We start from the raw sequence: 16,360 nt of genomic DNA on the forward strand, positions 1-16,360 counted from the left end.
CATGTTGAGTCCCTAGTAGATATTCTGTCAATCAGTGGAAAAACAGGTCTTGGAGAGTCTGTCTATATAGACGATTGACAGGTTGAAGCTTTAAAACATGACAATTTCCATCCTACACAATAGAGCTGGAAGAAACTTCAAGCTTAGGAGCTTCCTGGACCAGGCTCCTTGGCTGGTACAAACATTCATTGCTCCTCTTGATAGTTTGGGAGAGATGACTCTGCTGACATTGTATGTCTCACTGGCAAGTGACAGAGGGCTCCATGAAGTTTTTGAGAAACTAGATAAAACTAGACAAAATCTCTTAACAAAGGATATCACTAGTTGAATTCATACCTTCCCCCAAGTATTGTCTGATGGGTGACCTGCCTGTTGCCCCTGCATCAAGCACAGACCTTCTTTATGATTTTCCCAGTAGTGCTGTCTGGCCATTCTATGAATTCCCAGTGTCTCACTTCTCCTGGCAGCTCCCTGCCTGCTTCCATGTTCTTTATGGGCACACCGTGCTGAGAGGCAGTCTTACACACCCCATTTTCCATCATTTTGTTAATTTGCATTTCAATCTCTATATCACTAAAAATGTGCTTTCTTTCACAAATGGTGCCTATCTTTTGTGTATTTTTCACAATTTTGACAAGTTTGTCTAAAGCTGTGGAAGGCATAACATCACAGCAGCAGTAAACAGATTGGAACCACTGTAGATGCACTTCTGCTTCCATCTATCATTTTTATTGCTTCTTCAGCTGCCAAAGTGCTCTGAAAATGGTGGCTGGCACCCTTTTCAGCAGACTTCCCTCAGTGGGAATTGTTTTACGGAGCTGTATCACAATTACTAATGACTACTAGCCTCTAAAGCAGTCCCTACTTCAGCTGCAACAGTGATGCTGCTGGATATTGTGCTATTTTAATAAACATAAACCAAAACTGAATCCCAGGGTTCAAAAGCAAGTGGCCATTACTCTTCATAAATGTAAATGGAGGAAAATGGATGAAAAAGTAATATATCTCCATGGGCTTCCATAGCTTATGTGAGGGGAAAGAGAGGAGATTCAGCTCACCTAATTTTGGCAATCCAGAATTTGGCTTGCTCTCTAAGAATGTCGTAGCCCATAGGAAAAAGCAGACACTTTAAGCAGGAAACTCATTCCAAAACTGGCGTCTAATTGAGTGGGATGGTTTGTTCAGAGGTGTCTGTTTCTCTAATGACTAGAATTAGACAATGAGCTTAAACCAGGCACTTCACTTTGCAAGAGCTAAAATTGTAGAACACCATCAACAGTCCTGACAGTGACACCACAACACTCAGACTGATCCAAAGCTGAGACTGCTCCTACCCCAAGAAGGCTACATGGGCAAAGCATAACACATCCTCTAACAGCTGCTGCAGAAGCTGATCTATGTTACCTAAAGAAACCACTGTTACATTGTGACTTCAATTCTTCAAAAAGGAAGAAGCAGTGACACAACTGTAGCTTCTTTACAAAGAGCTGATGTGTTGCAAGCACAGTCCCTTGCCAGAAGAAGAAAATAATGAGAAGGCATATTTGGAAATCCATGGGACTGCTGATCAAGTAAGATGTGGAGAGGAGAGGTATCTCCAGACACTTGGAGATGTCCAGAATTAATCTAAGGCCCATATGAAACATCCTTCTTCATAAAATTGAGACCATGAGGAGGCCTATTCTCTCTGTGGTATACTTCCTTCCCCTTATTTAGAAGTGCCCTGACCCTCTTCTGGTCTGTTTTACTGCACCTAAAAAAGAAAACTAAACAAACCGTTTTAAATATTTACTTTCCCTTTTCACAACACTGTCAATATCCCGCAAAAGTTGCTACTGCATGGCAGCACCCACACTGCTGTGCTTTAGAGAAAACTCTGACCTTGCAACTGCTATAAAACATCACCAATAAAAATGGGATTGGAGATATGCAAATCCCAGGCCCCCAGTGCAGAGGGCAATGCTTTCCTGCTTCATGAAGCAAACCCCACTTGTTCTGAGAAATTAAAGCAGAATATTCACTGTAGGCTGAGGATTGCTAATAAAGAAGGGGTAAAAGAGAAAATATTCTCTAGTTTTCTGTCTATGTGCTTTGCCTGAAAGGTGGAAAACTTAGGAAATTAAACATTTTACCTTTATGGTAAAATGCTTCTTCTTGGGTGGATGCCAGACAGTGGTGGTTGAATGAATGAATGCCCGCAGAGGTGTTAAGGATGTCACGAGCACATATGCTTTGATGATGACAGAAAGGTCTTGAGCTTTCACAATGTCCTTGTGGTCTGATGACGTTGATACTTGATTCCTGGAAAGTAATAAAAATATGTAGCATTAATGCAGTTCTTTTGCAAATGAGCTATAAATAAATCGTGAAATAGTGAAATTAGTGGAAATATGAAATTAGCCTTTTCTCCCCCAAGTTAAGCAACACAGTAGATTAAATCAAGTAGGCTGGAATGAAGCTTTACATCAAGTCATTTTATGGCTTACAGCATTGTTAAATCTTAATTTCCAAACACAGGAAGCAACTATATTTGGGAGTCATGTTTAAGAGTACATATGAGTAACTGTATTTTGGCAATATTGTAAGTGTTGCAAATGCAGGACATTCAGAGCTAAACATTAAATCAAAATTAAATTAAAAATTAAAGAAATCCAAGCATCTTAAATAACAGAAATGCATAGCCAAGGTACCCTATCTAACACTGATTTGTAGTGAATTCAGAAAAACATCCCCACCCAACCCTATGGAAAGACTGCACTATTGTTAGCACTTTCTTCTGCAAAGGGATAGAAACATGTGGTGCTGCATACTTCCCCTAATGAAAGCCATATACAATCATTCCAAATATTATGAGAGACTAGGATACCTAGAAATAACCCATAATAAATCAGTTAAACCTAAGAATTCCACAAGCTAACTTTGTTTAATAAGGGACGGGGCTCTCTAAAAACTGGCCTACAGCCCCCATAGTACACACAAAAAGAGTCAGCCATAGAAAAAGAACAGAAAAAAAAGCAAACCCAAGAAAAAACCTGTTATTTAAAAGCTTATTACTTGGGGAAATCTGAGTTATACTTGTGCATATTCACAAATGGCATTATTAATCTGTCTGTTAAAATCTCTTGAGTATCAATTTACCTCATCGACAATTCAATGGGAAGATGACTATAGAAATTATGGGTCTCTAAGTCTGATTACTGGTAAAAGACAAGGGCCTCTCCTTCCATTTCTGTGTAATTTTTGGCAATATGTGGCCTTTCCAGATGTCAATTTTGCTTTCTGTTAAGTAAGTCTAATAACATCTACCTTGAAGAGAACTTTTTCTCCCCTCTGCAGAATAGTAGGTCCTCAGAATATAAAATTTGTGAAATACTGTAATGTAGGAAACAGCACTTGATAACAGACAAGTTATCAAGTACTTCTTGGTTCTTCACCTAAGGGAGGATGTCTGTGCAATATGTGTGTATGTGGTAGGGGCAAAGCAGGGATGGGAGCAGGAAACAGCTCAGCCACCATGAGACCTAAAGTTTCAGGGCTGTCTCTGGGTCTGTATGGACCTGTCTAGGTGCTCCAGTGTCTCAACATAAAGACTTAGACGTTTATACTCGGAACATGTGCAAAGTTGGCTAATACAGAAACAAACAGCATGCAAGTATGAGGTCCAATACACCCAAGGGCTCCATCTGCTGTGGTCTCCTCTTTTGCTACATTTTGCACCCTTGACTCCCAAGTAACTGCATGCTGAAGCTCTGGCAGTGCCTGAGGGTGGGCTATCATTAACTTACAGCTTTGCACTTGCGCTCTGCTTCCACCAGTGCTGCAGATGGGAGGCATGAGCCTGCTCAGTGATTGTGCTGCCCTGGGACACATTTCTTCTGACGCTGTCCCTTGACAGTCCAGGCTGGCCAGAACACTCTGGGGTGACAACTGGGAGCTGCAGGTCTGAAAAAGTACCAGGGGGATGAGAAAGGAAGTCAGCAGAACATTGAAAGCAGGGGTGGACTCCTGCTGCTAAAGATAAAATGTATAAAACGCAATAGACAGAGAGGAGCTACCAACATCAGATGAAAATGTAAAATAACAAATGCTGACACGATAAACCCTTTTTCATCTACAAGCAGAGAGTTTCACCCCCACCAAGACCCCCTTCCAGCTGCAAGCTGCAGGCTGAAAGGATTAGCTATAACTCCCATTTTAGAGGTGAGTGTAGGAATGCAGCATACAAAAAGCATCCCCTTCTTCCTTCTTCAAAATTGAGATCCTTGACTTCTAAATATAGAATGCCAAACCTTAGTTTCTCGTGGGGCACTAATTGCAATTAATGGGGACAAGAAACCTATTTGACTAAGGGCCAAGGGACTTTGCCACTGTAATAACAAACCTCAATAAATAACCACATATCCTTATTTCTATGTTCAACATTTAAGGCTACAATTTGCAAGTACTAAAACCTATACGAGGCTTAGTTCTGCCACCAGACACAGTGGGAGCAGGACTGAGGAACCACAGTTCTCAAGATTACTGACGCATGTGACTATTAATAATAATCAAAATATTGTGATGTGAGATCAGTCAAAGGGTGGTATGCATTTTCTACTTTTAGTGTGCTTGATAATAGCCCTTATGTTATGTCATTATGTCATGTAGAGTAGCTTTCATTAACTCTAACATACCTCACATTTCAAGTTCTTAAGTAATGGTAAGGAAAAATCAAGCTGTTCACATTATTTCCAAACCTTATTACTTTTCTTTTTAATGACATACTGCATTGTGCTATGTTATGAATTTATTTTTAGACCCTCTTTTTAAAAGCATGCACTTTCAACTTTGGTACATGAAATGAAAAATAAATCTGAAGTTATGCTCCTTGTGATGAGCTGTGAACACACACATAAGGAAAAAACCTATTCATTTTCACAGAGATCCTATTAAAGTGACATTGTGAATGTCTATATTTATTGGCTGTTCATCAGACTAGCTCATTTCAGCCTTCCAATCTCAGCTGGGATCTAGAATTAATCTGGTCCTCTGCCTTCCATGCGCCATTTAGCAGGATTAAAGGATTTAATAACCAAAACCAGGCAGTTATTTAATAGAGCACATCATGATCAAATTATATTCACACATCTTTCTGTTGTGTTAGGCATTATAACTGATTTGGACTTTGTAAGTGACTACTTGGTTTTTGATGGTACAGTGACAAAAGCAGACAGCTCTGCTTCCTTGACTGTGTAGTGACAAGAGGAGTAAGCCTGTGAACTCCCATTAAGTCATCTACTTATCAGTCTTGCTTCTGAATATGAACACAGACCAGATCTGCAAAATCACAGTATTTTTTCCCATATCTGACTTGATGCAAAGACAAAAGGGCATTTCACTTGGCAGTTTCCACCCTGTAGATAGACAATGGCATTTCACCATGGCAATAAGTAATAGTCCCATGTAATTACTACTGTGCATCACTTCAGATATTTAAAAGAAAGTAAACATTTTACTGAAAATAAGAGCATGGCAGAGAAGGGCTGATCAGATCATTACTCAAGAGAAAGCAGTGTGTCTTTTCCTTTTAAAAACATGTTTCTAATTGTGTTGTTAAAGCAACAAGTAAACTATATCATATTAACTCACAAGACAGAGTTTGAAAATAATGAGATGAGGTTTGTGTACCTGTATTTATCACTCTTAAATGAGAGTTTTAGCTGTTTCAGGGAAAGAAAAGAAATTACTTCAATATTAATTCATTTGTTACTACCCAGCTCATGATTTACTGGAGCCGGATACAAGAAGGTAAAACAAATGGGTAGGGTGAAATGAAAATCAGAACAGCCCTGAAATTCTCAACCCCCTGGGTAGAAGATCCTTAGTATTGTCTTAAATCATTGCAAAATGCCTCAATGTAAAAAAACAAAAACAAAAATTAAGTCAACAAAACCAAAAAACCCCCCAAAATCACAAACAAATAAAACCAACCAATCAACCAGAAAGCAAAAACAACCGCAACAAAAGCCACAAAACCAAACCAAACAAACAACAACAAAAAATGAAAAAACAAAACCACCTGCCATGTCTTAAGGAAGAAAAAGTCAAACAAGTTTCAGGGTGCTGATGATTAGCACTGAGAACAAAAAAGGGCAATACTCATAAATTATTCTTCATTCTACAGAGCATCGTGTTTGTGTGATGCCTTACATCCCTTTATTGGTCTTGTGTTGGCATCCCCTTGGGAGAGAGCCCATCACAAGGGGGCTGTAAGAAGTGAGACTGTCAGTAGGTGCTCACTCCTTTGAGATGACACAGAGCATGTACACCAGCAGCCACAGTTAAGAGGGAGTGACAGTCCGTCACTTTGGTAAATGTACTCCTAGCAATCAACGAACACAATTATCATAATAATAAAGAGACATCAGTAGTGCTGAACTGAGCACACTCAGCTGCATCAGTTCTCATGGCAACTCTTCACCTGCTCCTGCACTCAAAAGCAGTAACAGTGTTTATTAGAGCTGTGTATTTGTTAATCAACTTTATCATCAATGAAAATTAGCCTGCAGTGCCTTTACTGTTTGCAGTAATTGCCATGTTTTTCCATCTTGAAATCACTCTACAAGCTGTTGTTAATTAACCAGTCCTCTTGAAGTACGAAAACAACATCAACATTTTATAGAGGAAGAGGTGAAGCAGGCTCAGCGGTTTATGTGTCAAGCAGCTTGGGAAACCAAGTTATAAAGAGTCCAAGCATCCTAATATCATGTCCAGACTACATCCCCTCCTTAAAAATCCGAATCTTTATATTTGCAATTTGTAAGTCCTATTTTTTGTGGCAGAATCTAAAGATCAAAGGAAAGAAAATTAAACAAAAAAAGATATTATTTTCTTTTTAAAGTGGCTATGCAGTAGTGGAAATGTTACACAAAGTGCTGTTTTCCTGAAGAGCAGCTGCAGACTTTGCCACAAGTACTTTTTGAGGCCACAAGCATTTTTGATGCTCCAGTGTAAAGTAAAGGACCTACAGCTGGATACCTGCTTTCACTTTAAAAAGCCACAAAACTAAATTTCATTGAAAATCTGACTTGAAGAAGCTTTCTGATGCTGACATCTCTGGGGTGGTACCACTGAAAACACTGACAAACAACACCACTTTACCTATGCCTACAGTGTTCACTGTGAGGCCATGCTGATGCATAAGGAAGCCATCACATGTTCTCAGCTGAATTCACACATTAACCACAGCAACAGGTAAAACACAGGCATGAGACATAAGAACAGCTGTGTGGCAAGGTGAAAAGGAGGTATAAAATCCACCAAAGCAAGTCAACACCTCTAGATCAAAAAAATTAAGCACCTCTTTGTCATATGAACTGGTGGTAGATACTGTTCTGTCAACTGCAATCTCTCAAAGTACAAGTCAAACAGATCAGTTGACAGTGACAACTGATACCTAATGCAGCAATCTCACTGAAATCTAATGAAGCCTTTCAAGTGTTTTACACAGCTATGACTTCTTGCTCCTTCTCCCCTCATCTCCGGCTCACAAGTTATTTACTTGTCTTTGTCTCAGAGTTTTGAAGTGTAACATGAGACTCAACACACACATCGTAAAGAATAGCTGATTTAAGTGTTACAACATGTGGCTGAGCAACAGGTTTACAATAGCTAGAAGTACGTTTGAACAAATTAAGAACTCCTGGAGCAAAGCCAGGCTGCAGCCACCTGGACTGGTGGTAAATGGAACACTTAGGTTAACATGAACATCTGGTGATCTGCAAAGGCAAGGAAGTCAGCAAGAGAATACCCTACTGGCTGAACTAAGTGAGTAACACTTGGTGAAAAGAAAAGGAAACAGAAGATGAATGAGCATGTGTCCTCTTCTTTATCTTTCCTTCTATAGTATCCTTTGATGTTACAAGGGAGGTTATGATATGGGTTTGTTAGTTAATTTTTTACTTTGTAAATGATCAAATAGACTATATTTTATATATTTCAGACATAGAGAAAGGAACAATTAAGACTATCATTTGTGAGAAAAAGGTCCCTTTGTTTCTAAAGTGCCCATCAACTGTCAGATCTGTTACAAACACTTCAAGAGCGATTGAGTCACCTTGGGAGCTCCTGGCTGTTTAATGAAGCACAAAGCTAGAGATGGAATGAAATGTAACTGAAGTGCTGTGCTTTGTTCTGAGTCCAAAACATTGTTAATTTCTTTCATATAATGAAATTGTAAGCTCAGCACATTTGTACTTGCAAGGTCTTCATAGGTACCTCATGCCATCTATCAGCAGTTTCTACAGTACAATGTTCAAGAACTGCTGATAAGAGGTCCTCTCTCTCAGCCTTGCAGGTTTGCGTTCTGACAGGGCACCTCAGTGAGTTAGACAAACTCCATATTGCATCCTGCTCTGGGATCATTCATTTTCCTTACTGGTGTGGGGTGCTGGAGCACAAAGAGTTTATTTGTGATACAGACCAGGCAAGCTGTATTGCTACAACATGGTCCTCTTCTAGTACTTACAGCTGGGCAATTTTCCAGCCGCTTTAGGCGTGTTTAACAGCTGCTAAGATTGTTTCGCATCAGGAGATGCTTAAAAAGCTTTCATAGATTCTTAGGCAGAATTCTGAGTCCTCCAGGACAAGGAATTTTGATCAAAATAAAGCCTAGTAACCTTTGGCTCAGTCAGGTATACCAGCCTGCTCTAAGCTGCATAACTGTGAAGGTAATGAGCATTGAAAGTGCAATTTTTTTCCATTTTTCAGTGTTGATTTTGGAGGATGCATGATTTGACTTGAACTACTGCCACGACATGCCTTGAGACTTGTCACAGAAAGCAGATCTATTCCATTCAATCACCTCCTGTTACCCATTTAACTTTTGGATGAAAAGACTCTGAAACAAAGATTAGTCATGTACTATGGCTTACACACTATGCCCTGAGGTTGCTAAAGAAAGAGAGAACCTTTAACAGTTTTATAACCTATGCATTTATAAAAGTGTGGCTGTGAAACTCAAAGTAGATTACAAATATTTGACGGAAAATAGAGAAACTAGGGGCAATCCTGGCCCCCAGCGAAGTCCTGGAAAAATTTCCATTGATTTCACTGGAATATGGTTTCTTTCTTGAGACTTAATGTGTGATGGTCTTGATATGCGTTACAAGCTTTATTTGTGATGTCAACATTGCTGCAAGTCCAATAACCCATCCACTGCTGACTAATGATTCAGCTGTCCTTAAAAGGTTTTCACATTAAAAAATGCAGTGATCCCACCCTTTGTAATACACTTAAACTCAAAGCAACACACCCTGGATATTTAGAATGGAGAAATGTCAAACTACTTGTCATTTCCGGAAGTTTAAAATATCCTAAATATGTTTAGTATTAAAATCCAAACAATCTTACAGTATAGCAGATCTAGAGGGAAATTAATTTAAACTGTGGTTTGAAATGCACTGAAATTCATTGTGAAGTTTCAGAGTTAAAAAAGATAAAATAATGACAGTGCATCACTTATATGATGTTTATTTTTTCCCTTAGAAATATCAGCAAATACAGCTTCAGTTTAGATTAACAATTTACCACATCTTTTCCCTCTCTGTTTTTGCAGGTGCCCGAAAAACAGTATTTACAGCAATATGTAAGTTTTTGTGTCTTCATTCCTAAAAAAAAGTTAGAGGTGCGGGGTTTTTTCCAGTATTTTTAAGAAGGGCTGCTTCTTCTGTGTGCACCCTTCATACTAGAACTTAATTACACAGACAAGCTGTAAAACTTTGGAAAAAGCAACTCAGTGAAAATACTGTCTGACTGTTGCATGATTAGAGTCACCTTTCTGTACTAGCAACAGGGTAGAATATAGAAGGCCAAGTAATTAAATTAATTTAGCTGCTTTACTTCTTTTGAGATTACTCATATTTGCTGTTATGTTGCTGTTCTTATCTTAGCTGAGATTTGATACTCTTGTAAAGCCAATGAAATTCGTGACCCACATAAAATTGACTGGGAAAAAATCAGATGCTGGTTTAATTGGCCACTCTTGAGGCTCTTAGTAACTTCAGTAGCAGAAAGGTAATAGCCACAAACCTGATCAAAACTGGCGTGCAAATATTTATAAGCTGGCAAAAGAAATGCATCCCCCTATAAAAAATCAAGTTCCTGTATCAGAGATACTGAATTGTAACAACTGAAAATAAATTTAATCTGTAATTTCTCTCTTCCATAGGTGGCTCCAGTGAGTCTTGCTTCCTACCCTCAGGTCACAACCCTTCCTGTTGACTCCAGAGTAACCCAAGGACACTGGGGATAGGCAGCAGGAGAAGAAAGCTAGCACGGGGTTAGCACCAGACCATAAACATATCACAGAGTGAGAGCACAGTCACACAGCTGGACTATCTTGGCTCTCCCTCCCATACAATTTCATTAGGCTCATGTCTATCCCAAGACCTTCTGTGTGATTAACACTGCTGACCAGCCTGGCAGGAGATCAAGGGAGCACAAAGGCTGGCAGACACTCATAAAGTCTCTGCACTAGTGACACTAAGAAACACAGAAGGCAGGCATACAGCAAAAGTATTATTTAAAGAAAGGATCAGTGATCTGCATGGGTAGAGAAGACAGCTATGGATGGCACAGGCTGGACCCTGGAAGTGACGAACACAGACAAATGCTTATATGGAAAGGCAGACTGTTTTGGATTCCTTAGGGAACAGGAAAATTAGAGAGGCAATGAAAGGAGCACTTCCACTACTTTCCTAGGCAAAACCCGCCAAAGATAGTATTTGTTGTACATGCATCAGGATGCCTTTCCTGTGCCTTATACTGAATCTGGGCAACTCTGCTCACATTGCGGACCTTAGTCCTCTCCATCTCTTGGCTGGGAGTAGTTCCAGAAGGCAACCAAGCCCAGATCTTAACCTACATACAGTGGGTTACCAGGTATGAACACCTAAAATCTCTTTGACAGTCATTCTCCAACCTCAGAGAGCTTCTAGGTTTGGGTTGTTTGTGGGAAGATTTAATTTTCAGATCACTACAACTGTTGCAGCTTTTGCTGATCTGAGCAATGAATGCCAGAAGTCTCCCTTGGTCATCCATTAGCTATATCAGAACTTCCCCATGGTTCAAGTCCCATATAGTGAGCAGGCATCAGGCACTTGGTTAAAAACTGAGCCAAATGCCCTGCAAAAGCAGAAGTTCAAACAATCCTCTCAGCCTGTGCAGTGTGCACTTACCAGTGTCTTCCATGTTCAATTCTAAGATCTGTTACTATTCTTATGCCTCATCACAAATCCATTAGCACAAATCCATATACCCTTCTTCCATCAACTCCTTCAATAGTAATCCAATTTATCCACACACATCATGTATTTTTTACATTTTTGCTCCTCTAAAGTCTTTGTCCAGACTGATTTTCCTAACTTTTTCTCTTCCCAGTTTCTTTTCTAAAAAGCAGTCATCACCAGTGTGTGTATTATTTCTCTCCTCCCCATATAGATAGAAGCAGTATGAAATGGCAGACTGACAAAAACATTTTCTATTAAAGAAACAAAGCAAAGAAACAAGCACTGGCTTGATATTTTGTAGAAATCATTTTTTTTCCTATACAACTGGGGTATGAGAATGGGCATGCTATATTAAATACAAAACCTAGCAGTTTAAGAGAGGCACATCAACAAATAAAATAACATTAAAAAAAAACCCCAAACCACTTCACTACTGCTTATCAACATGAACACTGTCATAGCCACAGTTAATCCAGTAATCCCATTTTCTCAGCCTTGCTGCCTGGTGTTTCTTTCCACAACTTACTATGTCTTTAATTAAAGAACATAATTCTTGGTGTTTTCACTTTTGCAGGAAATTGCTTGGCTCCTTGGAGGCTGACTAAATGACAAACAGTAATAACAAACCAACCGATCCTCTAACAGGAATCACAGAGAAACCCTGTTGACTCAAACATACAACAGTGAAAGTATATGACTGATTTGAAAGGAAATAAACTGTTCTGTGGAGGAAATACTGATGAAAATTGTTCTTTCTGTGAATAATTTTAAAATTGAGGATCAAATAAATCATGCTAATTGGCAACTTTGCTGTTGTTGAAAAGACAGATCTGTCAGAGAATGCAAGCATAAAGGAGAGGAGGGAAGAGGAGGGGAGGGGAAGGGAGGGGAGGGGAAGGGAGGGGAGGGGAGGGGAGGGGAGGGAAAAATCAGACTCATCAATCTTGTATATTTGCAAACAAGGCTAAATATGAATAGGATAATGTGGAGTTGGTTGTTACTGAATTACAAAACTAATAAAAAAGACAAAATTTCTTCTTAGCAAAGTTTTGTTGTGGAGATAGATCATAAATGCAAAATAACATTGATGCTGGATATTTAGTAGTGTAACTGAGATCATAATGTATTCTTCTGTAGTTTACTAGACCTAATACAGTGCACAACAGGGTTTTTTTCCAGTTTCTATTCAAAGCTGAATTTTACCCATGGTAAATTAGAATTCTTTGGAAACTCGCCCATAACCTTTAAACTTTTCTGGTTGATGATCTTAATACACAAAGGCTTTTTATCAGTAAATTATATCTGGATGGGAGCCAAACTCTGACTCCTACTCCTTCTCCGTGCCACAACATTTTTGTAAAGCTGAACAAACACATTACACCAAACCCAGGGCACAGAAGTGTAGACACCAATATACTGTATTAACACAAAAAAAGTCAAAAAAATAAGACACTTATAGCCAAATTATTTCTGCAATATGCATTAGATAAACAATGCAATGTCTTTACCTGGAAAGATACTGTATAATTCTAATCTATATTTAAGTGTGTTAAAATATATTATCATTCATTTTTTCCCTCTATGCATTCATGACTAAAAATAAAATGGAACTGTAAGCTTGACAGTCTCATTTCAGAAACTTCCTGTGACAACTATTAAAAGACCATCATCACACATGGAGATTTGAAGAAATCAGATTACCTGCAAAGGCTTCTGTTATCTGGCATAATCCCTCTTTTCTGCAAAGAAAATGCTGGATTTCTGGAAGTAGGTTTACCTGCATATAAAAAGAGGAGCTTTAATGATTTCATTAAAAAAAAAGTTCTTTTTTCTTCAATGGAGAAAGCCTTCAATGGCTTTGTGTATAATTTATCAGAGACACCTCATGTGCAAAACTACCATCAGTGTCAAAAGGAAATGACAACTTTGCCCTCCCTGCAATGTGGGGATAATGAAGTTAAGGTGTGGACTCTTTCTCCATGTCCATAACAAGCCAAAATTTTAGGCCTATAACTCTTCTTCTGGCTGCTCAGTGTTGACCCTTGTTGACTCTGTCCCCTTTTCAGACTCTGCAGCTTCTCTGTTCCATTCCACTTACCAGCCACTGTCTCTCCCTGCATGGAAATACCCCATGCCTCTTGAAATGCTGTTCCTGGGATCAGTGGCAAGCTAACATAGCTAAATCACATGCAGGCTCTGCAGCCAAGAACTGTGTTACACTGTGGTATGGACATGCCAGCAGCAAGTAATGTTAGTTCAGTATTTAAAGTTTCCCGGAGGAATGGGCCATCTGGTTTAAGTCTCTGCTCTGCTGCAGACTTCCTGAGAGAACTTGGATAATTCCTTTGATCACCTTGTGTCCCAGTTATTCATGTGTGACACATCTGGATGTTGTAGCACGCTGTAAGGTTTACCTTATTGCACAGCATTAGAGGCTCAGATGTGGTAACATAGGCAGAATAAGCACAAAGCAGTTTGCAGAAGCCTGGGATGTTTTATTATCTGAGCCTGAGTACATTCAAAGCATGTATATTTCTAGCAAACGATAACTGCCATAAAAATTTCACTTTGAATGTACTTAGATATGGCATGCTGTCCCAGGGAACTCCAGTGTACATGTTCCTAGAACTGACTTCTGTGGACACCAGTGGCTTTTTTTATCACCTGAAGCACCTTTTAAAGCAGCTCCATTTTTCTCAGACCCTCAAGTTGGAGTCTATAATTTAGGGTCTTGCCATTATTATCTGTGCTATTTTACTTGAAATACAAGTCAAACCGTAGTTGTAGCTTTGTAGTTTGGTCGCATTTTAGCAAAGACTTCAGTTTATATCACTTACATATATTTATCAGTACTCCAGGTGTTTACATAGACATTACATATCTAAGTAACCTAAACTGTGCCCACAACATGCTTAAGTGAAAAAAAAAAAACAAACAAAAAGCAATCCTGAAAATACCAGGATAATTGGCACTACTGATGCTTTAGACCATGAGTAAGCAGGTTGCAGTGCCAGAGCAAGGAATTCCCTTGAAGGCCCTGGTCCAGATTATACATTATCAATTGTAGGAGCACTGTCACTGTTTGGAGAAGTGCCTAAGTTATGTTTACAAAGCAGCAAAGACATTAGGTGAAACTCAGCTGTGATATAAGATGTGAAGCCTAAACTCATCCATCTCTATCTTCTGCCTATACTCTTATTCTGCAATATTGCATGGATTTTCTAGTTGTTTCTCACCATTTCTAAATTCTCTTTTAAAATGGGGTAAATTGCTTGACTGCAAAATTATAGACACTTTTGCAGTCAGACACACTGAAGGCAGCCAAGAATGCAAAAGTTCAAGCTTAAGAAGAGAAAAGGGAAACTTGACACTGAGTTGTAACAATTTTCAGTATTTACTGAAATACTTACATCCAAACTAACATACTATGTCCAAATGAGAAATTGCTTTTGATAACTGGGTGTGATATAGAGAAGAATGAAATGTTGGAACCTGACAAGTATTTCTCAGTAAATAGAAAACATGAAAAACTTCACTGCTGCTAAACCATGCTGCTGTGGTATAAAATAAACTATAAATACTTTCCTTTTTATGAGTGAGGGCTGAAAGTTTGGGCTAGCCTTTCCTTCCATTCCCACAAAGAATAACACAATAATCTCATACCTTCTGGAATAGCTCTAGATTATGAAAATCTTCCATTTGAAAGCAGCCAGTACCACCATTTTTTCTGGAAGATAAGCAGATCAAAAGATCCCACGGATTCATAGCACCTAGCAGGAAAGAAAAGAAGCACTTTGAGAAAGAAGATATTATGCCATTCTTATTTGCATAATATATACTTAGAGCCAAATCCTGAAGAACAGCAAACTGTTGGAGAGCTAATTACATGAACAGCTACAGGTGGCAGAAGGATAAAAGACATATTTGCTACCACAGTTCAAGCTTTGGAACTATATTTAGGTGTTTCACAGTTGGCATTTCCTGTTATTCCTGCCTCCTGATGTCCAAACCCTGCTGTTTGACCTGTTTAACATTCAGAAACTAAAACATTCACTAACATGATGCTGCTTTAAATTGTTCTTTTTTTTCTGAACTCCCCAACATGCACACTTACAACACACATCCAGTACATGCAATGTGATCTTCTGAGGTGTTTCTTTAATGGAAAGTAAATTTAACAGGAATTATCACTGGTCATGCTATTGCAAACAGCACGAATTTTGGTGTAGTGGCTTCCTAAATATTAGACACTAGACTGCCAGATCTAGAACTGGTATACAAGAGGGAATTAGATTGCTAGCTTCCGACTTAGTGTGATGCTTCCTTCCTGGGGCAAAGCTGACCTGTGAGACCATGGGGTCCTATTGTCAGAAAATAAGCAACACCAGAGTCAGACACACTTGAAAAGACAAAACTTAATTCCACCAATTAAAACACCATTATGGATTAGAAGGTGCAAGTCTTGAAGTTGCCCAAATCTCAGTATGTGATGTGGTGTAGAAATGCCAGTGTTGCTTCAAATGGCCTTGGTCAGCTTCCTCACGTGATCATTTGTTTTCTTCTGTATATACAGCCTTTGTTATGTGGACCAGTTAGAGACAGTGGCAGCTCAAAAGAAAATTATTACATCTGTTGAGGACACCATTAATATGTTCAATAGAGGGTAAATTATCTCATTGACAGAAAGACAATTAGTAATAATGAACTGCCAAACAGGGCAGTCAGAGAAGCTGTACAGCATCCAAGGCAGGGTATAGAATCAGGTCTCAAAACTCCCTGCAGAATAGCTATTTCGGTAACTTCTTGGTTCTTTTTCCCAAGGTTGGGAAGATTACATGTATTTTATTCCATTTTGTGCTATCCATCTGTGATGCCTTCTTAATTTTATTAGATTACCCCTGTAATTTGGTCCCACCAATGGCCCACAGAGGTATTTATTGTATTTATTTCCTTTCCTTCTTTCTTTCTCCAGAATGTATTTTTTCCCTATCCCAATCATGATTACAAATGTCAAGCAGGGTAAAGATTCCACTTAAGAAGATTTAACACTCAATTTACGTTAAGTACAGTAATGAACTGATTGTGTAGAATGG

The 16,360-nt window shown here is 38.9% G+C and overlaps 1 protein-coding gene across 4 annotated transcripts in view; it reads right to left on the reverse strand.

Moving 5' to 3' along the window:
* The window catches only part of CPED1 (cadherin like and PC-esterase domain containing 1), a 138,329-nt gene that overhangs the window by 90,141 nt on the left and 31,828 nt on the right, over positions 1–16,360 (reverse strand). For all 4 annotated transcript variants that reach the window (XM_085042367.1, XM_085042375.1, XM_085042358.1 and 1 more), the window contains exons 4-7: positions 14,931–15,037; positions 12,969–13,044; positions 3,786–3,942; positions 2,133–2,301 (exon numbers count right to left, since the gene is read on the reverse strand). In XM_085042367.1, the coding sequence (XP_084898493.1) occupies positions 2,133–2,301; positions 3,786–3,942; positions 12,969–13,044; positions 14,931–15,037 (509 nt within the window). The remainder of the gene's footprint in view (positions 1–2,132; positions 2,302–3,785; positions 3,943–12,968; positions 13,045–14,930; positions 15,038–16,360) is intronic.

Source organism: Lichenostomus cassidix, chromosome 1Aa, assembly GCF_008360975.1.
Source record: "Lichenostomus cassidix isolate B80296 chromosome 1Aa, HeHo_3.0, whole genome shotgun sequence".
Taxonomy (NCBI): domain Eukaryota; kingdom Metazoa; phylum Chordata; class Aves; order Passeriformes; family Meliphagidae; genus Lichenostomus; species Lichenostomus cassidix.